Source organism: Phoca vitulina, unplaced genomic scaffold, assembly GCF_004348235.1.
Source record: "Phoca vitulina isolate PV1807 unplaced genomic scaffold, GSC_HSeal_1.0 scaffold2, whole genome shotgun sequence".
NCBI classification, from domain to species: domain Eukaryota; kingdom Metazoa; phylum Chordata; class Mammalia; order Carnivora; family Phocidae; genus Phoca; species Phoca vitulina.
In genome coordinates, this window is record NW_022589705.1 from 30,946,600 (window position 1) to 30,971,771 (window position 25,172).

Consider the following 25,172-nt stretch of genomic DNA (forward strand, 5'->3'; position numbering starts at 1 on the left):
ATTTCAGAGCCAGATTATTCACATATCCCATTTTGTGTATTCTACAGCAGTGACTACTTTAAGTTGGGCCTTGTACTAGGCAATGCCATGGTTCCCCCCGAATGTAACTACCTGTCTAATAATCAAAGCAGGCACGTAGACAGCTATATATGGTATAAACCCTTCGGTAAAAGAAAAGGCACTGTACAGGTGGCCCCTATGAATTGCCAGATGACCTATATTTTTAAAAATCCCATTAAATCCTTCTTTTGGCTTATAGAATGTATGGTTAAAAACACAGGCTCTAGAATTAGATATACCTGAGTATACACAGGCTCTCTCAGGAAATAGCTATATAATGTTGGCATCTCATTAACTTTCGTTCCTAGACTGGGGGTAGTAAAGTGCCTATCTGATACTATTGTGAGGATTAAATGAGATATTGCTGTTTAGTGCAGTTTGTGAAACATAAGTACCCAATAAATCTTAACTGTTATATTTTGAACATTGTTTATTCACTTCTGAAATTTAAGGCATTTTAAAATTAATTTGTCTATTTATTTATTTTTGGTTATTAGATGTACTTTATGAAAAATCGTGCCAGAAGACAAGGTATTAACTTAAAGCTTCTACCCAATGGATTCACCAAGAGAAAAGAAAATTCAACATTTTTTGATAAGAGGTAAGTTTCTAACTGCATTCTTAGTATATTGGGTATTCTGATTTGATCAGGAACATCTTTTAAGGTTTGGTTTGCTATAGAGCATTGTTACTCAAAGTGTAGTCTGTAAGCTTTTTGTTATTGGTCTATGCCAAGATAATTGCACAATAAGCATTTATGGGCGCCTGGGTGGCTCAGTTGGTTAAGCGACTGCCTTCGGCTCAGGTCATGATCCTGGAGTCCCAGGATCGAGTCCCGCATTGGACTCCCTGCTCAGTGGGGAGTCTGCTCCTCCCTCTGACCCTATCCCCTCTCGTGCACTCTCTCTCACTGTCTGTCTCTCAAATAAATAAATAAAATCTTTAAAAAAAAAAAAAAACAGAAAAGCATTTAGAAACTTACACTAATTTTATGTCATGTGACTAATAAAAATTTGGGCTTATGGTATGTGTGTGTGTATATGTATGTGTGTATATATGTATACCTGAGACCTAAGGTACCATGGAAGTATTTCAGAGGTTACAAGGACAAAATGATAAATCAAAGCAGGACCCCTGTACAATTTTGACTAGAGCAATTTGGTTTTTATATCGCTTCCACTTTGGGGTTCCAATAAGATGCACTTGAAAGCCAATGTTGGAAAAGAGAGAGGCTTGGAAAACATTTACTCTATAGTAAATCTGTGAGTACGGATAATATAATAGAGATTAGTCTGCTGCTTTCTGTCAGTGCTAGGTCTAAAAGGTCCCATTAGTACAGAGGAGAACAGGATCCCAAAATACTGTAAGTAGCCCACTAAATTATTAGGTAATACTTTTCAAACGTCAAGATTCTGGATTTAGAGTAAAAAATCCTGAGTGAGTTTTACCTTTTTCAGGCTCTTAGTAACTGCAAGGCCTTGAGCAAATTACTTTCTCTGGGCCTCATCTGTATGATGTGGGGGTTGTAGTAGGTAAACTAAGGTTCCCTCACAGTTTTATCGCTTCATAAACTGAAAAGGCAAAACCATCAGAATAATCATTATTCTAATAAACTTTCCACCTTTTCAAAAGAAGTTATATTAGAAGATGGTGTTATCCATTTATTTTATATATTTCAAGGCAAATATTTGTAAAAGTGGTTTTCCTTTTTCCTGGGTAGCTTTCAGAAATAAAGTAATGTTTTTCATTTATCAAATATGAGATGATTCCAGTGTGCATTTTGAAACCGACATATTTAGAAATTGACATAATTTATTTGAAATTTAAGGTAATTGGTTTGTGTCTTCTCAAATATAAAATGTATTCCTGTGTTATGAAGGAAACCATTCAGATTATCATCAGAGCTTAGTTCTTAGTACTAAAAAGCATATATCCTCAAATGAAAAATTTTGGGGTCTCTAGATACATGAATGTATGTAGGAAGGTTTTGTTTTGTTTTGTTTCCAAAAATAAACATTCAGTATATTTCTTTTTTTTTTTTTTTAAGATTTTATTTATTTATTTATTTGACAGACAGAGACAGCGAGAGAGGGAACACAAGCAGGGGGAGTGGGAGAGGGAGAAGCAGGCTCCCCACTGAGCAGGGAGCCCGATGTGGGGCTTGATCCCAGGACCCTAGGATCATGACCTGAGCTGAAGGCAGACACTTAAGGACTGAGCCACCCAGGCGCCTCTAACTTTCAGTATATTTCTTGGGTTTAGAACCCAAATTTATAGTTGGTTATTTTGGAACACCTCGGATCTCTGAAGTAGCAAATTGGACTCCTTTTACATTATGCCTTTTGCTCATAAATTTATAGTTATTTGGAGTTGGTTTTCTTAAAATTTTTTAGTGTTTTCACATGAGATTAGCAGCATAGTTCATAATAGGCTTTAGAGTCAATTTCTTTGCTGTTTTCACATCTGTAAAATGGAGCTGATGGTAGTTATTGTGTAGAGTTGTGACTTTTTTTTTTTAAGACTTTATTTGAGACAGGGAGAGAAAGCACACAAGTGCGGGGAGGGGCAATGGGAGAGGGAGAAGAAGATCCCCACTGAGCAGGGTGCCCAATGTGGGGCTCAGTCCCAGGACCTGGGGATCATGACCTGAGCCGAAGGCAGACGCTTAACCAACTGAGCCACCCAGGCGCCCTGAGTTGTGACCTTTAATGTATTAATTTACCTAATCACTAACTGGAGTGTAGGAAGGAATCAGTGTATGTAGCAACTGTAAAAATAATATAGCCTCATCATTAAAAAGTTTAAAGGAAAAATAGCACCTACAATTCCATTATGTAGAGATGACCACTGATAACGCTTCATGTTTCCTTCAATCATGTTTTCTTCTTTTTTTCCATTAATAAAATAAAACATAATATTAAATGCATAAGAGTAAACAAAGTTACATGACTCTTTTTAAGTTAAACATTACTAAATTTTTATAAATAAAAGAATACTTTTTTCTGCAGCTAGGAGCTCTTTTCTTGTTAATGCAAATCTGCCTTATTGCTAAGTAGTATATTCCAGCTATGGCTACTGTATTTTAATTTATTTAATTATTCCCATATTCATGAACATTTAGCTTATTTCTAGTTTCTAATTATTAGAAATAATGCCATAATAAACATTACATTAAATAATTCTTCTTGAAGAAATTGTTTTGTGTTTACATGACTTTTTCTGTACAATCAGTCCCTAGAAAGTAGACTTACTGGATCAGAGAATACAGAGATTACATCTAATTATTGGAAAGGGTGAGCTGTTGAATTTTTTTTTTTAAGATGTGCCCGTTTATAGCTCATCTTACTCTGTTCCATACATAGGGAATATTTTCACCAGTCTGTTTATCCTTTAATTTGGTCTTACAATCATTTTTGATGCATTTTAAATAGTTGTAAAAAGTCTCTACAACATAGAGATAGTAAGATGGAGTAGTTAAGAGCAGAAATTGGAGCCAGGCTGCCTATATTCAAATTTATAATCAGCCTCCTCCTAGCTATGTGATACTAAGCTAAACCACCTAACTTCTTTTTGCCTCAGTTTCCTCATCTGTGAAGTGTGACTTTTAATAATAAACTGGGACTAAACCAGTTTTCATTTCCATTTGTAGTATATGAGAATACCTGTTTAAACGTCTCACTACCACTGAGTTTTCTCTTTAAAAAAAAAATGTTGCTAATTTGAAAGGTTGAAATGACATTTTTTTAAAATTTGCTTTTATTTAATTCTACTGAGATATGGAATATTTAAATACATGTTTCAGAGTGTAAAGTTTGACTTAATCCAATCCATTATGGTAAGATGATCTTTCATTCATAGGACCATTTTGGGGGTCAGTTCAGTGAAAAAAATAATAAATTATAAATAATAATAAAAATAATTCAAAATCTGTGCAACTAAATTTTCCATTTGTTTTGTTAAATTGCCCATTATTATTTTTAAAATGAAAATGGTTTTGCTACTAACTGAATTTAAAATGTCTGTATTCAGATGACAGATGAATAAAGCATTAAGGTGAGTTCCCAGTTAGATGAAAGCCATACTGAATATTGAGAATATTGCTGGTTAGTTAATTGATAATCAGCTTGGAAATCTCTTTAGTGTGTCCCAGTATTTTGTTCATTCTTCTTCAGCATTTCCATCAGTGATTTAGATCATGATTTCTCATCTTGGCCCTGCTGACATTTTGAGCCAGAGAATTCTTTGTTGTGGGGGGCTATTTTGTGCATTTTAGGATGTTTAGTAGCATCCCTGGCCTCTACCCACTAGATGTTGGTAACACACACACATACACGCCTCTGCCCACCCACCTTTCTTGTGGCAACAGGAAATGTCTCCAGAGATTACCAGATGTTTCCCGGAGTTGGGGCAAAGGGGAGAGACAAAATTACCCCTACTTGAGAACCAATGATTTAGATTAATACAGAAGACCTACTTCTTGAACTTAATGTATAGTAGAATCAGGATTGCAAAAAATTTCTATTGCTCAAAGGTGGTGTATAAGTAGCAAGATAAATATATAAGGTCCTGTACTTCACTTGTAGGAGAAAAAAATGGAACAAAATTTAGAAAATTTAGAATTACCTTCTTTAGGATACCTTTGTTTTCTTAGCCATTCATATGAAAATGACTAGGTTTTAATGATTTTAAGTGTTACTTTATGATTTAGTGTTATTAGATGATGTGTTATTTAAAATGATTGCTGGAAGGAGGGATGGGGGGATACTAAATCTTTTCAAAGGATTATTTTCACTTCCCATGCCCCAGTATTCTATTTTTAAGAGGTTCATTTTCAGTACTTTTTTTCAACTTTCAAAAGTGATTAATGCTTTGACTCAGATAAACCTGAATTTGAATATTGCCTCTACCATTTAGTACACACTGGGTGATCTTGGGCAAGATTGAATTTACTGTGTTGAGAGGATTAAATGGAATTATACCTAAAGTAGTACCTGGCACTTAGTAAATAATACACAATGACAATTCAAGGTCTGCTTTCTCTTATCTGAAATCCTTGGGGATGTGGTAAAATTATTATATTCACCTCTAGGCGGTCTCAGCAGCATTACATAATCAAAGGATACTATGTTTACAGTGAAACCTACAAATGTTTACATTATAATGGGTAAATAATGATTGTAAACTGGCTCAGGCAGGTTTTGCTGGCAGAGGAGTTACTGAGAAAACTTTCGGTTTCAGATATTTGGGGATTTTACTGTAACTGTTCACGTGAGATTTTGGTCCTGGGTACTAAGATGATTGCTGTAACTCCCACAATATTAAATTGCTCATTTGCTTGTTTAAGCAGCTTGAGTTACAATATAGTCAAAAACTCAAATTGAACTTGTTTAGAAGTAAACGTTCCAATGGTAATTTTTGAACAGAGTGAAGAATTCTTTGTGGGTGTTACCCCACATAAATACATGTGAAGTGTGACTACTGTCCCATTGTGCCTGAGTTCTCTGTAGAACTAGCAGTAGGTTATATAGCAGGCGCAGTGGGTACCTTAGAAGCGAAGGTTCATTGTAAATCCAGGCATCCTTATGGCAGGAGTTTTTCACCAGTATGAGTGTGAATCTCTTAAATCTCACACGCAAAATTGTGTGATGTGTGACTTTTTGTAAGAATAGGAAGTGTAATTTTCATTTTATAGTCAAAGTGGGGTATAACACTAATCAATCTGTGAGATCAAAAATGTATTCAATAGTGGGGCACCTGGGTGGCTTGCTCAGTTAAGCGCCTCACTTGATTTTCGCTCAGGTCACGATCTCGAGGTCATGAGATCGAGCTCCACGTCAGGCTCCATGCTGGGCTGGAGCCTGCTTAAGATTCTCTCTTTCTCACTCCCCTCCCGCCCTCCCCCACTCACTCTCTCTATATATAAAAATAAAATAAAGTAAATTTTTTAAATGTATTTAATAGTGATGAATTTTAGAGGACTAGTGAATTTGTAGGAATGTCCTAATGGGTAACTTTAATGAACAAAGAAAAGTTAAGGGATGCTTATATTAAGAATAAATTGAGCCAAAACAAGACTGACCTTCTCTCTCAAAAAATAGAGGAGCCTGATAAGGAAATGTGTCCAGTAGAAGGGTTCCCTACTTACTTTGGAGCAGATCCCAGACTATTCCTTAAAATAGTGACGCTTTCAGAGGTAACTCCTTTACCTCATCTCTTTGTGAGATGTATAACTTATGGTCACTTTCACCCAATGCTAATCAAAAACTACGGAGGAAATATGAAAGATCTGTATAAAGAAAACCTAAACTCTACTGAATAACTTAAAAGATTAGAACAAATGGAAAAAGGTACCTGTGCTTAGGAGATGCAGTATTATAGAAATAACATTTCTTAAAAGAATAATGTGATCCTAATCAAAATACTAATTTTGTTTGGTTTTGATTTGAGAATTTTTTTCTTTTTTGAGAAGAAGGAAGGAGTTTATGATAAAATGACAAGTTCATTTTGAAGAATAAACATGGAAGAAGCACCAGGAAAATCCTGAAAAAGAGGAGTAACGAGGCTGGGCTCATTAAAATTTATGAAATTCTAGTAAAATTTTTTGGTGTTGACATAGAAATCCACAGGTAGCTTAAATTATAGAAAGTAGGTGGAAGGCTATTTGGTACTCTAGCATATGATGAAGGTAGCATTTCAAATTAATACAGATAATTAATAAATGGGGTTGAGTCAGCTTGCTGTTTATCAGGGAAAAGCTGGGATTTTAACTAGAATTTCAGGTGGATCAAAATCCTAAACTTGAAATAAGAAATACTGGTATATTTTCATAATCTTGAAGAGAGGAAATACCTCATCCAAAGCCATAAAGGAAAAAAAATAACTAAACATAAAATTTTTTAAAATGGTATGGTAAAAAAAAGACCGTAGTAAGCTCAAAAGACTAATTAGACAAAAAAAAAAATCTTTAGCATATATGACAAAGAGTGTTTATGCGCGAATAAGAAAAAAGACTAGTACCTAATTAGGAAAAAGATAGGAATAGATGGTCATGGAAAGATATATATATATATATATATATATATATATATCATAGAAAGGTATATACATATAAATACATGGCCTATAAGTATATATTGATAATATCTAATGAAGGTATGGGTTAACCAGGCCAATTTGCTCTTCCACTGTTGTTGAGAATATACATTAGTGGTCATTTTAGAAGGCAACTTGGTATTATTTCTCAAAATACTATATATGCATACTCAAGTAATTTATCCCACAAATGTATTCGTACAGTTTACAGAATTACACATATCTATTCCAGCATTATTTTTAATAGTGTAAAAACTGGCAACAACTCAAGTGTCACTACTATGGGACTGAGGTAGATTGATGGTATGTTCCCAAGGTGGAATTCTAGGTACCCATTAAACAAAAACAAATTAGATGTGGAAGAATTGTCTTGAAATGACATTATGATATGTTCAGTGAAAGAAAAAACAGAGTTTAAACAGTTATCTGAAAGATAGGAAGCTCATTTTTCCTATTGATATAAAATTTGCATGCAGTGAAATGCACAGATCTTAAGGGTACACTTGTTGAGTTTTGACAAATGCATAATACCTTTTTTTGTTGCACTTCACTTTATTGTGCTTTGCAGATACTGTGTTTTTTTACAAGTCGAAGGTTTGTGGCAACACTGCATCGAGCAGGGCGTTTGGTGCCATTTTTCCAACAACATATTTGCTTGCTTCATGCCTCTATGTCACATTTTGGTAATAGTCACAGTATTTCAAACTTCTTCGTTCTTATTTGTCACAGTGATCGTGATCAGTGATCTTTGATGTTACTGTTGTAATTGTTTTGGGGTGCCATGAACTGCACCCATATGAGACAGTGAACTTAATTGATAAATGTTGCGTGGGTTCTGACTGTTCCACCAACTGGCCATTCCCCATCTTTCTCCCTCTTTTCAGGCCTTCCCTGAAATACAACAGTATTGAAATTAGGTCAATTAATAATGCTCTAGTGACCTCCTAAGTGTTCAGATGTAAGAAAGAGTCTCATGTCTCTTACTTTAAAGCAAAAGCTAGAAATGATTAAGCTTAATGAAGAAGGCATGTCACAGCCAAGATAGGCCTAAAGCTAGGCTTCTTGTGCTAAATAGTTAGCCAAGTTCTGAATGCAAAGGAAAAGTTCTTGAAGGAAATTAGAAGTGCTACTCCAGTGAACACAGGAATGATAAGAAAGCAGAACAGCCTATTGCTGATATGAAGAAAGATTAAATGGTCTGGGTAGAAGATAAACCAGTGACATTTCTGTAAGCCAAAGCCTAATCCAGATCAAGGCTCTAAATCTTTTTAATTCTATGAAGGCTGAGAGAAGTGAGGACACTGCAGAAGAAAGTCTGAAGCTAGCAGAGGTTGGTGTGTGAGGTTTAAGGAAAGAAGCCCTCCCTGCAACATAAAAATGCAAGGTAAAGTAGCAAGTACTGATGTAGAAGCTGCAGCAAGTTATCCAGAAGATCTAGCCAATATAATTAGAGGTGATTACACTAAACAACAGATTTTCAGTGTAGACAAAACAGCCTTATATTGGAAGAAAATGCTCTCTAGACTTTTCCTAGCTAGGGAGGAGGTCAATACCTGGCTTCAAAGCTTCAGGGCCAGGCTGACTACTTATTAGGGACTAATGCAGCTGGGGAGTTTAAGTTGAAGCCAAGGCTCTTTTACTGTTCCAAAAATCCTAGCATGCTAAATCTACTCAGCTTATGCTCTATAAATGGAAAAACAAAACCTGGATAACAGCACATCTGTTTATAACATGGTTTACTGAATATTTTAAGCCCACTGTTGAGAACTACTGTTCAGACAAAAAAGATTTCTTTCAAAATATTGCTGCTCATTGACAATGCATCTGGTCACCCAAGAGCTCTGATGGAGCTGGACAATAAGGTGAATGTTTTCATTCCTGCTAACACAGCGTCCATTCTGCAGCCCATGGGTCAGGGAGTCATTTAGACCTTCAGGTCTTACTATTTAAGAAATACCTTTCAGGGGCGCCTGGGTGGCTCAGTCAGTTGTTAAGCGTCTGCCTTCGGCTCAGGTCATGATCTCAGGGTCCTGGGATTGAGCCCCGCATCGGGCTCCCTGCTCAGCAGGAGGCCTGCTTCTCCCTCTCCCACTCCCCCTGCTTGTGTTCCCCCTCTTGCTGTGTCTTTCTCTGTCAAATAAATAAATAAAATCTTTAAAAAAAAGATTTCTTAAGTCTATAGCTGCCATAGATAGTGGTTCCTCTAATGGACCTGGGCAGAGTCCATTGAAAACCTTCTGGAAGGGGTCTCACCATTCTAGATGCCATGAAAAACATTTGTGATTTATGGGAAAAAGTCAAAATATCAACATTGACAGGTGTGTTTAGAAGAAGTAATATCAACCCTCATGGAAGACGTTGAGGGGTTTAAGACTTTCATGGAGGCGGTAACTGCAGATGTGGTAGACATAGCAGGAGAACTAGAAGTGGAGCCGGAAAATGTGAATGGCTGCTGTCTCCGTACAACTTTCACGGATAAGGAGTTTCTTCTTACGGCTGAAGAAAGTGGTTTCTTGAGATGGAATCTACTCTTGGTGTAGGTGCTCTGAAGATTGTTGAAATGACAACAAAGGATTAAGAATGTTACATAAACTTAGTTGATAAAGCAGTGGTAGGGTTTGAGAGGATTGGCCTCAGTTTTGAAAGAAGTTCTGTGGGTAAAGTGCTATCAAACGGCATCACATGCTACAGAGAAATCATTTGTGAAAGGAAGAGTCAGTCGATGCAGCAAACTTGATTGTTGTCTTACTTTTAAAAATTGTCACCCTGATCAGTCAGCAGCCATCAATACTGAGGCAAGACCCTCCCCCAGCAAAAAGATTATGACTCACAGAAATCTCAGATGATGGTTAGCCTTTTTTTTTTAGCAATAAAGTATTTTTTAATTAAGGTATGTACTTTTTTTAGACATAATACTGCACACTTAACAGACTGCAGTATAGTGTAAAAATAACTTTTTATCACTGGGAAACCAAAGAATTCATTTCACTGGCTTTGTTGCAGTACTTACTTTCATTACAGTGGTCTGAAACTAAACCCATGATTATCTCCAAGGTATGCCTATATCTATTTAACACAGTCCCTATGAATATATAGAATATTACCATCACCCCAGAAAGGTCTTTCCTTATTAGCTCCTCTCCTTGCCAGGGACATCCTGTGATGTCCTGGTGATGAGTTTTTGCCTTATTTAAAATTCCATATATGGGATCATATCGCTTACCCTCACTTTTGAATGATAGTTTAGCTGAATATGAAATATCTTGATATTTTATTTTAATGCTTCTATTCAGTTATTTATTCCCTTGTCTTCTTACCTTTTTTGCCACTTTTGAGAACACTGTTTTTTATATAGTCTTTTTTTTTTCTTTCACTTGCTTTTCAGATCTTCACTTTTGTCTTTGGAGTTCTACAGTTTCAGTATGATATGGGTCTTCATGTGATTTTTTTTTTTTAATTTATCTTCCTTGGGATTTGTGCTTTCTGAATATGACAGTTCTGGAAATTCTAAGGCATTATTTTAATCTCTCATTTGTTTGTCTTTGTTACATTCGGGGTAATTTATTCAGTTATACAAGTCACTATCTCCTCAGCTGTGTCTGATTAATCTTATCTTTAGCTCATGCACTGAGTGTTTTTCTGTTTCAGTTTTGTTTTTCATTTCTAGAAGTTCTGTGTCTTTCCCAAATCTATCTGCTCTTTTAGATCAAACTATATTCTTTTCTCATGTTTAACCCTTTGTTTAATAATTTAGAACATTTATTATCTGTGTAAATAATTCCAGTATTAGAAGTTCTTGGAAGTCTGTTACTGCTGTGTGCTGTTTCTGCTGACTTTTGACTATGGTGGCTGGTTTCCTTGTTTTTTTCTTCTAAAAAGTAGCTGTGAACACAAGTTGACATAGAAGGTGGCATGCATTTGCTTATGCCAAGATACTCATGGCACCAATTCAGGATCCTCTTTAATTTCTTAGTCTTAAGTTTCTCAGACTATATTAGTAGGAATAATTTGAATCCCAACCAATGTGAGGAAACTACAGTTTCGCATTCTCAATTGAGATCTTTCCCTCTACCCTCTCTACCTTTCTCCCTAGAGCCGGAGCTAAGGTCCACACGTTTCCTAGTTGTCTTCCTTTGCTAGTGGGCAGGATTTTTCTGGTTTACACTTTCAGTAGTTTTATGTTGTGATCCTAGTTTGAGGTCTCCAACATATGTGGGCCCAAGATCTTGTCTCCTGTCACCCCGTGGTTGTCAACAGCCTCTCGGTACCAAAATTGGCAAAGGTTTCCAGAGCAGGTGTTGCTTTAGCATCCTTCCAGGATCTTTAGTTCCTGCTTCCTTCTGGTTCCGGAAGATATCTCTTACTTGCTGATGAGCTCAGTCTGTTTATTTTATTTCTCCAGGATTTCTTAATGTATGCTATTGAGAAGGTTTTCAGATTATCTTTTCTAAAATGTCCTAATTGTTTAAAATAAACACTGGCCCCAGGACAAAGGTAAGGTCGGTAGTGGAAAAGAGATGGATCAGGAAGACATGATAATTACTGTTCACCTGGCAATTCCATTTCTAGAAATTTATTTGATAGATACAACCATTTAAATGGAAAATGGAGTATGTACAAGGATATTGAGTGCAGTGTTGTTTGTAATAGCAAAAGAGTGGTATGAATCTAAATAATTTGCCAATAGTGGACTACTTAAATTATGGCATGTTTTTACAATGGAAAAAGAATGGAACAGGTCTGAATGTACTAATACGGAATGTCTAAGAGAGTCTAAGTCTCTCTTAGAGTATGAAGATGGTAGAAGTGTGCCCATTATTTAACAACAGTATGAATTAATAATTGAGCTCCAGTCCTGTTTTAGAAGCTACCACTAGATGTCTCTCTTGTAAAGAAATAACCTTTTACAGATTTGGAATATTACTTTTTTTCCTTCGGATAAAATTACAGCATTCTAATTATATTGCAGTAATATACCCATCTACCTCTTTATTAGTGTCAGTAGCATTTTTTTCCTTAAGCAGTTATATGGTGATACACTTCATAAAGCACAGTATTTTATTTGCGTGATGACCCAGAAGTAGTATGGGTTTGTACTTGACTGCAAACTGACTTTAGAAAAGAGCAAAGGAAAAGGAAATGACGGGTATAACAGTTGTGGTCATGGGGGGACAAGTGGATTTTGCAGTGATCTAGTTTGGTGGAAGGATTTCAGAGCAACAGCAGGGATTTAGAAAAAAACAGTGTGAAAAAGTAGAAACTTACTGGTTCCCCAAACAGGCATTTCCTTATGGGGGCCAAGTAGGCAGTGGTGAGGAAGTTTCTGTGACATAGCATCACAGAGGTTGTACTTTTCCATAATAGCAATTAGCCAGCATTCATGGAAATGGAAAACACCCTTGGTTATCTTGGGGTCCCCATCCTGGTTCAGTTAGGAAAGTCCTTCCGCAGTCCCCGGGTCGACTACTTCATGATATGCCTCGGCCATCTGTCCCTTTCCACTTCCTTCACTGTAGCATTTATCAACTGTATTCTCCCATGCAGGCCCACCTTGTCTCACCCTGGACTATTGAGGAACTTGTTAGTGGCCTCCCTACCTCAGTCACTCGATACACAGCTGTCTGATACATCTTTATAAAATGTGTTTTTATTGTGATGATCACCTGCTCAAAATCAAGAAGTTAAGTGTAGGTTTAAGGATGATCTTGTGGTGAGGATATCAGATGCAAAAGGATAAAGTAGTAAATTTAAGACAGTGTATGTAGTTTGGTGTGTCTGGAACTAGGTTGGGAGTTGGTAAGTGGTAGGGGATAAGGTTGGAGAGAGCCCCACTGGGGCTGGGCTTTACAGGACTTTATATGCCATGCCAGGGAGTTTAGACAGTCATACTTGGAGCAGAAACTGTTCCTGTTGGCATGAGGGACCCATACTAAATATGAATTTTCATAGTTTGTCCCCACCTGATTTCAACCGAGTGTACCCAGGCTGGTCACCATGCTTAATCTTAGAATGTTTTCCTCATCCATTATTTTCTAGCCATCTGTGAAAATACACATGATAGCTCATCTTCTCCATTATTTCTGTTTGCTGCAGTTTCTATACTGCATATTTTCTCCACAGTTAATATGAAACACATGCTGCATTTAGTGCTGGCATTCGGTTTTTGGTAATGCATATATATCTGCTCTCCCTTCTGCATTCTAGTGTTTCTTAGTAGGGGCTCTATTGGCATTTTGAACAGGACAGTTTTTTGTTGCGTGGGACTCTCCCATGCATTACAGGAAGGTTAGCATTTCTTGTCTCTGCCCACTAAAATGCCTAAAGTGCTTCCCAGTCTTGGAACAGTCAGAAATGCCTGGCCATTTCCAAATGTCCCCACCGCCCAGGTTGGTACAGCTCCCATTTGAGAACTGCTTTATTAAGTGCTCAAGTATTTATCAGTTATTTGAAGCAAAATGTACTTTTTCATTTCAGTCTTCACCTGCTATATCCATTTTCTTAATATACTGTCTACTAAAGCCAGTACCACATACTTAACCTGTTTCCTATTATTATTGTGTAGTGGTGAAACTAATTTTTAAAAGAGCAAAATGTAATATATAACTGGAACTTTTCAAAGTATTTTCATAATGATGTGAGACATATAAAATTATGGTTTTCATTCTCCCCAATTCCAGTAATTTTAATCCATGCTAAGTAACTACACAGATCCTTTGTATTCACTCTTCCAAAAACACTTATTATGGTACCAATCCTAATAAAATAGATGGATTATTTTTATGAGGAATAGTTATGTTTATTCTTGAGACTCTAAAATTTGCTCTTGAAATGTATTTTAAAAGATAAAATGCCTGTGAGTGAAGGATTATGTAGATACTTTATATATTTGTTTTCTCCTCGAAGGTTTCAGAATTTGGTACATTTTCTTTCCACTTTAAATTAAAGTAAGGTTTTATAACTGATGGTGGAACAAATGGTTTTTTCCTGAAATTCCTTCAGGTAGTTTGTGCTGCTTCCAAATTTCATAAGAGTTGACAATTTACAGATTAGTCTATCTTCCCTTTCTACTGCTTCAAAATGAAAGGTGAAACCTAGAAAGAAGAAACTTTAATTCCTTATATCAAGATGCTTGATGTTGCTTGAAATAAAATACCCAATTCAAACCGGTTTGAGCTATAAAAAGCGATCATAACTGAATGTCCAGAGGTAGGATGGACTTCAGAGTTAATAGATAAAATGACTTGATTACATCATCAACAACCCAGTTTATTGCTGATTCTCCATTGTATCTTCAGTGGTGTCAGCTGAATCCTCATGGTCATAGTGTGCCCCTGGTAACAGTTTGAGTTGCAGTAAACATCTAGGAGTGCTTCTCTCCCAGCATTACTGAACAGGAAGCCTGAAATTCACGATTGGACCACCTAGGTCATCTGCCCAGTCCTGAGCCTGAGCTGTTGTATCAAGGAAAATCTAGGATAGTGATTTTCTTAAGCCTGGTTAACCAGTTAAGTGCATGCCCCTAGAGGTAGGGAATGGGTTCCATTCATCAAAGTATGGTTATGGATTAGGAAGGAGGATAGTGGTAAGAGATTGCCAAGGAGGCAATTAAACTATAACTCATAAATGATTACAGAATACAAAGGCAAATATATAAAATATAACTGAGCTGCGTTTGAATTAACAGTACATAAAAATACATGGTTTGTTATTGAACTTGCAGTTCTGGTAAGTTCATAATGGTATAGCTGATTAGAGTATAGACTCTGGAGTTACTGTACTATCTGGGTTCAAATCCCACCTCTGCAACTTTCCAGCTGAATAATGACCTTGAAATAGGGACTTTTCTCTATCTTAGGGTTCTCATCTGTAAAATGAAATAATGGCATTCATCTCAGAGTTATAAGAATTAAATGAATTAATACATGTAAAACATTTAGAACAATGTCTGACATATTAAAAGCACTTAATAAACTATTGTTATTACTATTGCTACTTGCTAGTGCTCTCTGGTAAAAGGATCTGCTGGTAGGTTTGATAATCTGTAGACTTTACTAATTTAATTAGTGGTATAGTATTCTGAAGATAGACATGTGGAAATTCTAGCTTTAGCTTACTCCCACGGAGTCACCTGTATTTAAAAATCAGAAGTAAAAATTTTAGACGTATTTGAACTGACATGATCTGTCATTGTGCTTCTCAAAATTAGTGTGAGAAGTTTCCCTTAATAATTACAAACAAGGGCTGAAAAGTTAATGTTTAGAATCAGTATTACTGTAGAATATACTATAGAAATATTTACTAGGGGAGTTAAGTAGTAGGATGATGAGTCTCTCTCTAAGCCCTTCATTTCATTCTTTAAAAACCTTTGTTGTTGGTGCATCGGGCGCCTGGGTGGCTCAGTCGTTAAGCCTCTGCCTTTGGCTCAGGTCATGGTCCCAGAGTCCTGGGATCGAGTCCCGCATCAGGCTCCCTGCTTGGCGGGAGGCCTGCTTCTCCCTCTCCCACTCTTCCTGCTTGTGTTCCCTCTCTCGCTGTCTCTCTTTCTGTTAAAAAATAAACAAAAAAATCTTAATAAATAAATAAATAAATAAAAATAAAAACCTTTGTTGTTGGTGCATGAACCACAGAATAAAATCCATAGTGTTTAGCAGAACATTCAGGGCTTTTAATAATCTAAGACGAATCCAGATGTTCAGTTTCATCTCTAGCCACTAAACACTAAATTCAGTGTAAGTGGAATTTGGTTAGGAACTCGTGGCAAAATATTCTCAGTTAAAGGACCTGTGAATATTTCTGTTCTAAGCTTCATAATTCAGAACATTGAATTGAATGTAGAATTATAACAATGGCAATAACAGTAACTAACATTTTTTATATGTTCTGAGCTCTCAACGTATATTTACTCATTTGATCCTATGATATAAATACTATTGTTATCTCCACTTTACTGTGAGAAACCTGAGTCACAGATTTGTCTCTTGCTCAAGATCACATCAAGTTTTATAAATTGGTTAAGAGTAGGATTCAAGCACAGAGTCCGCTTAACTTTCGCCCTGTCCTACCTCTGGTCCATACAGCATGTTGAGTATTCTTCCTCTGTACAGCATCCATGAAGAACAAGGTGCTTTCATATGGAAACTCTGTACTCCTCCTCTCTCAGCCATATGGAAGGGAAACACAGTGCCCGGGATTGGTGGTTGACTTAGGCTCCGAACAGAAGCTTTCCTTGGCCTCATTCCCTTTGTTCGCATCCTTAATGCCTGGGGAGTCCTTTGGAGTCTTTGAGTAAATATTGGTTAGTCAGTGAGAGAGTGGAATGGAAATTGGTGATTTTTTTTAAGAACAAAAGTATTCAAGCTCATTTAAATTTTATATTAGAAATCTTAGTTCTTAGAATTCAGCCTTCATATGTAACTTTTAGCTGTGGCATATTTCTTGAGGAAGATAGCTTTGAAGCTGTCAAAATGATTAGATAAGTAATCCTAGTTCTGGTTGGGTAATAATTTCTGAGATAAAAAAGGAAACCTCTTAAAAGAACATTTCGAATAAGGAATATTTTTAGGTTGAAAAAGAATTAATTCTTTTTAAATTTAATTAATAAAATTAAATAATTAAATATTTAATAATGAATTTTAATTAATTTAAAATTAATTAATAAAATTAAATTAAAATTAGTCCTGTCCTTTCTAGGACTACCATCCTGTACTTTCCAATGGAAACATTTTTTACTTTGCTGATAAAAATTAGCAAGTCATTATGTCAGAGATTTAATAGAGATATATAAAGTAGGATTAAGTCCTTCCGTAATGGCAAGAAATAACCATAGTTAAAAGTTTGGGGCATGTCCTTCATACTTGTAAACACATGTATGAATATATATTTTAAGGATATATGCCCTCATTCAACACGTACATTTTTCTACCTTAGTGCATATAGTTCTGCCTCATCTTTTCATTCATTATGTAGATCTGCTATAATTTATTTATCAGTTCTTTGATGATATCCATTCAGATTGTTTTTTTTTTTTCTAGAGTGACACAGTGGACATGAGCATATGTCATTACTTGTCCAATTATTTCCTTGGAATAAATTCCTGGGAATAAAACTCTTGAGGCAAAAATATGTGTATTTTTTTCGTTATGAATATTTATTTATAGCTTTTATGAAATTGAACTGCCAAAAGCTTACACCAGTTTATATTCCTATCAACAATGGAAAGTGTCCATTTCACCACACTTCTCTAGTATTTCTAATTTTAACAACATCTTATAAATCTGACAGGTAAAAATATTTCTATTTATATTTCTTTGGTTATAAATGAGCTTGAAAATCTTACTGTATCAAGAGATCAGTGCCATTTTAAAAGGACCTGATGCCTTTGTTTTCTGCTCTTTTTCCTTGGAATTATGGTAGGATTCCAGATATGAAAATTAGCGATTTTAAGTCATGGAGTTAGAAGAATAATTACAGGCATGGGTATAGAACTTCCATCCCCTGTAAATTTGTGTCATCATACACATACTATTTTCTTGAAACTGTGGGAGAGAATGACCCTTAACAGTTTCTAATAAGCATTAGCTGTTAAGTAAGTGTCTTGTATTACCTTATTAAAACCAAGTGTAAAATAATATTTATTTTCCTCTTTTAATATATATATGTGTTTCTCAATCTTTTTTATTATTATTTTATTGCCTCCCAAGGAGCCCTTTTAGACATTTTCCCTTTAATCGCTCCTCCATGATATTTGATACCATAGATATATTGTGTACTTATTTGTCTTATTTGTTTATATACAGTGGCCCTTTGGAAGCCCACACACCATGGTATTTAAGATTTTTTTTAGCCCTTCCAGGAACAAACTTTACCCCCTTTGGGGTGATGCTGCCCGCATTAAGAATGCATGATTGAGGGGATAGGAGAAAAAGCTTTGCTATGCATGAGTAGTTTTTTAGTTTCATGGGACTCAGAGAGAGGTCACTGTTCTCTTACTTTGTCAGGTGGTCCAGAAGGGGACATTAGGTTTAACAACTCCCACCGTTTTCTTCACTAGTCTGTTATCAAATTCTAGACATAGTGCCTTGAGGTACCTAAGTTACCTAGAATATTTGGGTATAGTATTTCCATTCGTGAGAACATTGGTAATTATGGCAAGGACACAGTGACATTATTATAGTTGAAGGCATTTTGTTGAATTTAGGGAATAGTAGTCTTAATGTAGTAGGAGTAATAGTAAATGTTTTAACCTCTATCCCATTGGTTCTCATTAAGTGGTGATTCTGCCTCCCAGAGGACATCTGCAGTAATTGGGGGCCTCTTTGGTTGTCACAGCTGGAAGAATGGGTGTTGCTAGTGGCATCTCGAGGGATGCTGTTAAACATCCTGCAGGGGAAAGTGTCTCCCCTGTCTTCCCACCACCACCACCCCCTTCCCCTCCACCCCGCCGCCATAACCAAGAAGTATGTGGTCCAAAATGTCAGCGCTGCGTAGGTTATGAAACCCTGTTCTAGCCCAGTGATTCTACTCCTTGGAATCTGTCTTTACAAAACAGTCTAAAATACAAAAACGTGTGTATGCATAAAGGTACTCACCAAAGTGTTACTTTTCCCTTTACAATGTTCTTTTAGAAAATTTACTAATACAAAAAACATAAAATTACTCACAATCTCCCTCAAAATAATGTTGTTGGGATTTTGGTGTATGTGTATTTTTGTAATTGGGGCATATATCGCTATATATAATTATGAAAAGTGGGAAACGAACTTAATTCTTTGAAGAACAAACTGATGGTTACCAGAGGGGAAGTGGGGGCGGGGGTGTGAAATAGATGCTAGTGCCTATCATGATGAGCACTGATGGAACACTATATGTTAACTACACTGGAATTAAAATTAAATAATTACAGAAACCTAATTCTTTGAGACTTAGAAGAGATTTGATTGCCCATGGCAGGACTACATCAGTTTCAGGAACACTAAATAATTGGCAACTACTTTAGAGATAGATTAACTCAGCCATTTCAGGAATTCTTTATACAGTACCCTTCAACCTCTCTGTCCATTCTTTCACTTAAATCTTCTATTCTGAATTACTGTTTGCAAATGCTTTTTACACTACCATAGAGTTAAAAGGTATAGGCAGTTTTTCAATGAAGCTAACTTAATTTTGTGTACCAGTAGAGGTAAATGATAGACCCATCCCTAGGGATAGTCTTTTATTTTTTTCTATACTGTAATTTAATATGGAAGAACAAATGATAAAAAATTGGAAGCAGTCATAATGTCTATCAGTAGAGAATGGATAAATAGATTTTGGAATTTTTCACAAAATGAAATACTGTACAACGGTTTAAACTAATGAACTAATCTGTATGTATTATAAATTTAAAGTATAATGTAAATGAAAGCAAGGCATAGGATATTTAGATAGAGTATGATAACTTTGAAGTAAATGTTAATATTACACAAAATACTATATTGTTTATAGGTATGTGTATGTATATATACATAAAATATAAAACCATAGATGGCAAGAATACACACCCAGCCTCAGGAAATTAGCTACCTCTGATGATGGATGGGAAGGGAATTTGATCAAGGAACAGTAGAAATAACTTTCTATTCCATAGAAGAAAAAAGTATTTCAAACAAATATGGCAATATGCAAGTTGGTTTAATCTTGAGTATGGGTACATTGAGTGTTCTTTATACTCTTTTTCTTTGTTTTTGAAAAATTGCAAGGTCACATTTTTAAAAAGTAAACGTACTTTTCAAATTTGTTCATGTTTGAACTGAGACCAAATATGGAAAGATTTTTATAATAGTCCTAATTTAGCAATGTATATATAATAAAACAGTAGTGAATGACTTCTTTACAATCACAACTAGTTAACTGTAGCAAATAAAATTATTTCCAAGGGCTTTTCTTCCTTTGTTTTTGGAATGCTAAGTACTTTCCAAAGGTATTTAGGGTCTACTGAATGTTAAGAAAGATAAATGGTTCTTGAAATTACTCAAGCAATGATTGGAGTAATTGAATATGATTTACAATTCCGTAAGATGACGAATTCATTATCTTTTTTCTCCCCTATAACTTAACATGGAAAAAACAAATATATTTAGAAAGAAACCATATTATACATTAAGATTTAAAAATCAGTTTATTTCTTACTAAGAAATGTGGAATTGGGTGCCTAGGTGGCTCAGCTGGTTGAGTATCTGACTTGGTTTCAGCTCAGGTCGTGATCTCAGGGTTGTGAGATCTAGCCCCGTGTTGGGCTCCACACTCCAATCAGCACAGAATCTGCTTGAGATTCTTTCTCCCTCCCTCCCTCCCTGCCCCCCCCCCATGCTTGTGCTCCTGCTCTCTCTCTCTCAAATGAATAAATAAATAAATAAAATCTTTAGGAAAAAAAAGAAATGTGGAATCTCTGAGCCTCTTGATGGTGATATGATGTGATACCTGTTTGGCAGATAACGAACATTGCAGAGTGTTTTGTTTTGGAAGAATTGTTTATTTAAAACCAGGAACTGTTATATTTGCATTCAGATTTTTTTAGAGTTTTTTCCTCTGAGATTTTAGACATCTGGTCTTTAAATTAGTAAAGGGTGTTTTATGGCTTTGTTCTATCAAAAAAACGAACACTAAACTTAACATGATTGTTTCTTATATGGTAAATGGCACTTTCAACATAAGCATAATCAAGCATATTTTTTCTAGCTAATGCCAAAAACTGTCTTGTTACTAAAGAAAACTTCCATAAGCAGATCTGTGGTAGACTTACCATAACAGAAGGATTTTTACTTGCTTTTATGGTTATTGTCTTCTGACAAAAAGTTGACTAAATCATATAAATGTTTAGTGAGAGATACTTAGATTGTATTGAAAGAAAATTATTTGAGATTTTGGAGCCATGCTGCTAGGGGTTAGATTTCTAGTGATGCTGGTCATTTGCTTGGACATACTGTTGGCCATTAACTTGCCAGTGGGTTGTTAGAAATTTCTTCTAAGTAAGGAAAACATGTAAAACCATCATATGGTGAAAACATTTAAATTTCTCTGTTGGATTCATTATTTCAAGCATTAAATTTTTTTTTAAAGAAAGAATGGCATATAATGTCACCAAATTTAGGTATGTTAAATAGAACATGTGGTCATTATGCTAAAATTAGACATTTAGTGAATTATTACTGTTGATCCTGTATCAAACCAAAGTTTAGACCTGAAAGCAAAAGGACTCTAGCTCAGAGTGCGTTCTGCTTAGCAACCAGCTTGTTGTCTACTGTTTTGCTACTGAATGCACGTACTCATTGCTCAGAAGTGTGTCTGCAGCCAACTGGTCGCAACCAGACAACACTTCATTCACCTAATTTCCAGACTAGTTAGGCAAAGACATCAGCTCATTGTTTTTAGAGATGAGCAAATTTATTTGTAAACTTCGAGTAGTAACACACTGATCTCAAAAGCCCCTGAACTGTGAGAAATTGCCTTCTAATTCAGGAATGTAAAGTCCTTGTAATTCAGAACTGCTGCACTTAATTTTGTTTTCCTCTTAAAAATCCTTACAGGTATGTTGTTTAAAAAACACAGCCTCTGAAATCTTAGAAAAGAGAAAATAGAAAAGATACATTAAATCATTAAATTCAAGGAATACTTTTTGAATTAGTATTGGAAAACAAAAATCCAAGAGGTTTGATTTGTGCTCAAACTTTTATTGTCTACCTTGATCCTCATAAGATTATCTTCTAATTTAGAAAACAACAGTTTTGTTGGCATGTGAAGCTCCAGTTTCCTCAGAGTCAAGCTGTGTACATAGAAAAAAGGTATAGTATTACCACTATTAAGAACTTCTTTGTTCTTATTGTGTTTTTGTATTTACAATAAACTGTTAACTTAAATGTGACATCATTAAATGTATGTCAGGAGTAGAATGGATAACTAAGTTGTTATCTTTGAAGTTGTATACCAGACTAAAGTCACAGAAAGGACTTTATATGAATATGTATAATTGATTGAGGGAAGTTACTCATTCAAAGCAGTGTCTTAATTTTGTTTTCACAGATTTATAGTTCTAAACAATGAGCATATTTACCGGAAAGTTGAAAAACCTGAAATCCTTTATTTCCAGGGAAAGTAGTATCAATTTTTTACCCTGGTCTTATGATTTAGAATGAATAAACTTGAACATGCACTGAAAGTAGCATCATTTGCAACCTTTTTTCAGATTTTATATTTCTGCAGCTTTCAAATATATTTACCCTGAGTTCGTTCTTCTCATCTGTGAGCACAGGTGTGTGTTAAAAGAGGTTTCATATTTTTATAATTGATTTATAGGGAGCTTCTCAAAATACTGCTTTTTAGGACTTTTTAAGTGTGTCCAAGAAGTCTTTTTGAGCTTTTTTCCTAAGTAATTTTTGTTTAAAAGGATGTTATATTTTGCCAAGAGTAAAATAAAAGATCTGTGTTCAGTCATATAAACAAAAAAGCCACAAGATTTAGTAATTCCAAGTTAACACCATTAGTAGAAACTTATAATGTAAGTTTTGTTTTTGTTTTTTTGTTGTTGTTGGGAAGAGTACCAGATGATAAAACTATTAATGAAATCCTAAGACCTTACATTGATCCTGAAAAGTCTGATCCTGTAATTCGTCAAAGGTATGGTTCAAAAATATTGTAATTTTCTGAAATTATTAAAAATGTTGAGTTACTGGTTATGTGCGTATTTATTATGTAAAGCTATGACTTTGTTAGAATATGGTATGTCAGTGCAGTTTACTTTCTGTGCCATTTCCTTGGTATTTACTCAAGGCTTTGTCAGTCACAGATGATGCTTTTGGATAGCAATAAAAACAGTGTGTAATACTTAGTATTTACTGTTTTCCAGATCCTCATTGAAAGAGATAATAAATATGTGTTAATTAATTTAATCTTCACAGTAACCCTTTAAGGTAGATTACTGCTATTATACCCATTTTGCAGATGGGGAAACTAAGCCTTAAAGTGGTTAAATGATTCATATAGCAAATAAGCAGGGAAGCTGGAATTTAAACCCAGGCAGTCTGGAATCAGAGTCTGCACTGTTAACTCTCAAATCAAACTTCTTTAGAGTTGAATCAAAAACATTGAAAATTAAGAGTTTCCAAGTAACTGTTAAAGACAGGGAATTCTGTTTCAGCCAAGTCTTCATAAAACTAATTAAGATACACTCTGCCTCCTGTCCAGAAATATAGCATTAACAAAAATGGTTAACCTAGAGTAGTAGAAAGATTCAATTATGAATATCTAGGCTAGAATAGCTCGCTCTGTCCCTTTTTAGCTGTGTGATCAAGGAGTAAGTTACTTAACTTCTGGACCTTAATTTTTTCATCAGTAAAATGAGAATGATAATATCCACTAGCTAAGGTTATTTGAAGCTTCAAAAAAAAAAAAAAAAAGCAAAAATAAAGTTCCCAGTACAGGGCCTAGCGCACAGTAGGCAGCACTCAAAAAGGGAAACTATTATTAGAGTGTGAATTAGTTTTCCTGAGCAGGAACCCCTTTGACTTTGTTTTCTCCAGATGGTACCTGCTTGGGATATGAATGCTTGGTTTGGTTCCAGAGTAACCTGGTGTTTAAATTTTAGACTGGGTGGATTCTAAAATGTCTGGTCCAATTCTAGTTAAATCTCATCTTCTACTTCTAATAAAAAGTGTTGCCCAGACTGAACCAGATCCATGCCCCATATTCAGTAGTGTCTTTGGCACACGTATAGTGGTTGGATTTCTTTCCTTCTTATTACTGATAATCCAGTTGTTATCATTGGTCATGTGTTTGGCAGTAAGACAAAGTACCTGTCACTAAATTGGATACATTTAATTAAAATAAATAAAATAACAAGTTTAACTTAATTTAACTGAAATAGATATTTTTTAATTCAAGATATTTTACAGAGAGAAGAAAGGTAATTTTTTAAAATTCAAATCCTTGGTTAGAAAATATCTTTAACCTCTTTTCTATGCTTGGATAGTTGAATTTTAAGTATTATTAGCTACTCATAAATATTTGGTCTTCCATAGATACTATCTTGAAATATATTAAAAATCAGTTTTGCTTCCTTCAATATGACATTTTTATTTCAGGTTGAAAGCCTACATTCGCTCTCAAACTGGGGTCCAAATTTTAATGAAGGTTGAATATATGCAGCAAAATTTAGTAAGGTAAAATTGCTTCCCTCCCCATTTCTTTATATATTTTCTAATTCTGTAATATAATTAAGTAGCTTGATTAGCTTAAGTAGCTGGTTATTATACTACTATGATTTTCAAATTAAAATTTTAAAATAATCACACTTACAGAATAAATTCAATTGAAAAATTACTCTGGTTAAAATATCTTAAAATGGCATTATGTACAAGTAAAAGATTCCTAATTCCCATTTGAACTTACTTCAAGAAATATTCTCTACAACAGAGTTTGAGTGTTCACGTTTTTGCCTTTGGAAATGCAAAAATTAATGTGATCAACTGAGCATTGCATATATTGCTTTCTCTGCAGAGAAATGTAAAGAGAGCTGGGATCTAACAAACCATATTATTTGAGAAAGTTCTTAACTTTACTGGGCTCTGTTCCTTCATTAATGGAGTGGTAAAATAGACTACACCAAACCATCTCTGGGAGTCTCTACAAAGTCTGCTTACATGCCAGTTACGTTGTCGTTGTACTGAATTACAAAACACTGATCTTTTATGACCTTTGATGCTCTTCCATTGTTCAAGTAACAAAACTACTAGAATCAACTCAGACTGTATCTGGTCAGTCTCACCTATGATTTGATTTGTTAGCGTAGCATAGAGGTTTTAGAGTCCAAGCTGTGAAACCCAGCAGAGCTGGGTTGAAATCCCAGGGGCACCTGGGTGGCTCGGTTGGTTAGCGTCTGCCTTCAGCTCAGGTCATGATCCCAGGGTCCTGGGATGGAGCCCCGCCCGAGTCAGACCCCCCTGCTCAGCGGGGAGCCTGCTTCTCCTTCTCCCTCTGCCGCTCCCCCT

General features: G+C 35.4%; 1 protein-coding gene across 1 annotated transcript in view; it reads left to right on the forward strand.

Moving 5' to 3' along the window:
* The window catches only part of ZNHIT6 (zinc finger HIT-type containing 6), a 59,682-nt gene that overhangs the window by 11,525 nt on the left and 22,985 nt on the right, over nucleotides 1-25,172 (forward strand). The window contains exons 5-8 of the mRNA XM_032424710.1: nucleotides 558-661; nucleotides 21,903-21,971; nucleotides 22,723-22,803; nucleotides 24,267-24,344. Coding sequence (XP_032280601.1) covers nucleotides 558-661; nucleotides 21,903-21,971; nucleotides 22,723-22,803; nucleotides 24,267-24,344 — 332 coding nt within the window. The remainder of the gene's footprint in view (nucleotides 1-557; nucleotides 662-21,902; nucleotides 21,972-22,722; nucleotides 22,804-24,266; nucleotides 24,345-25,172) is intronic.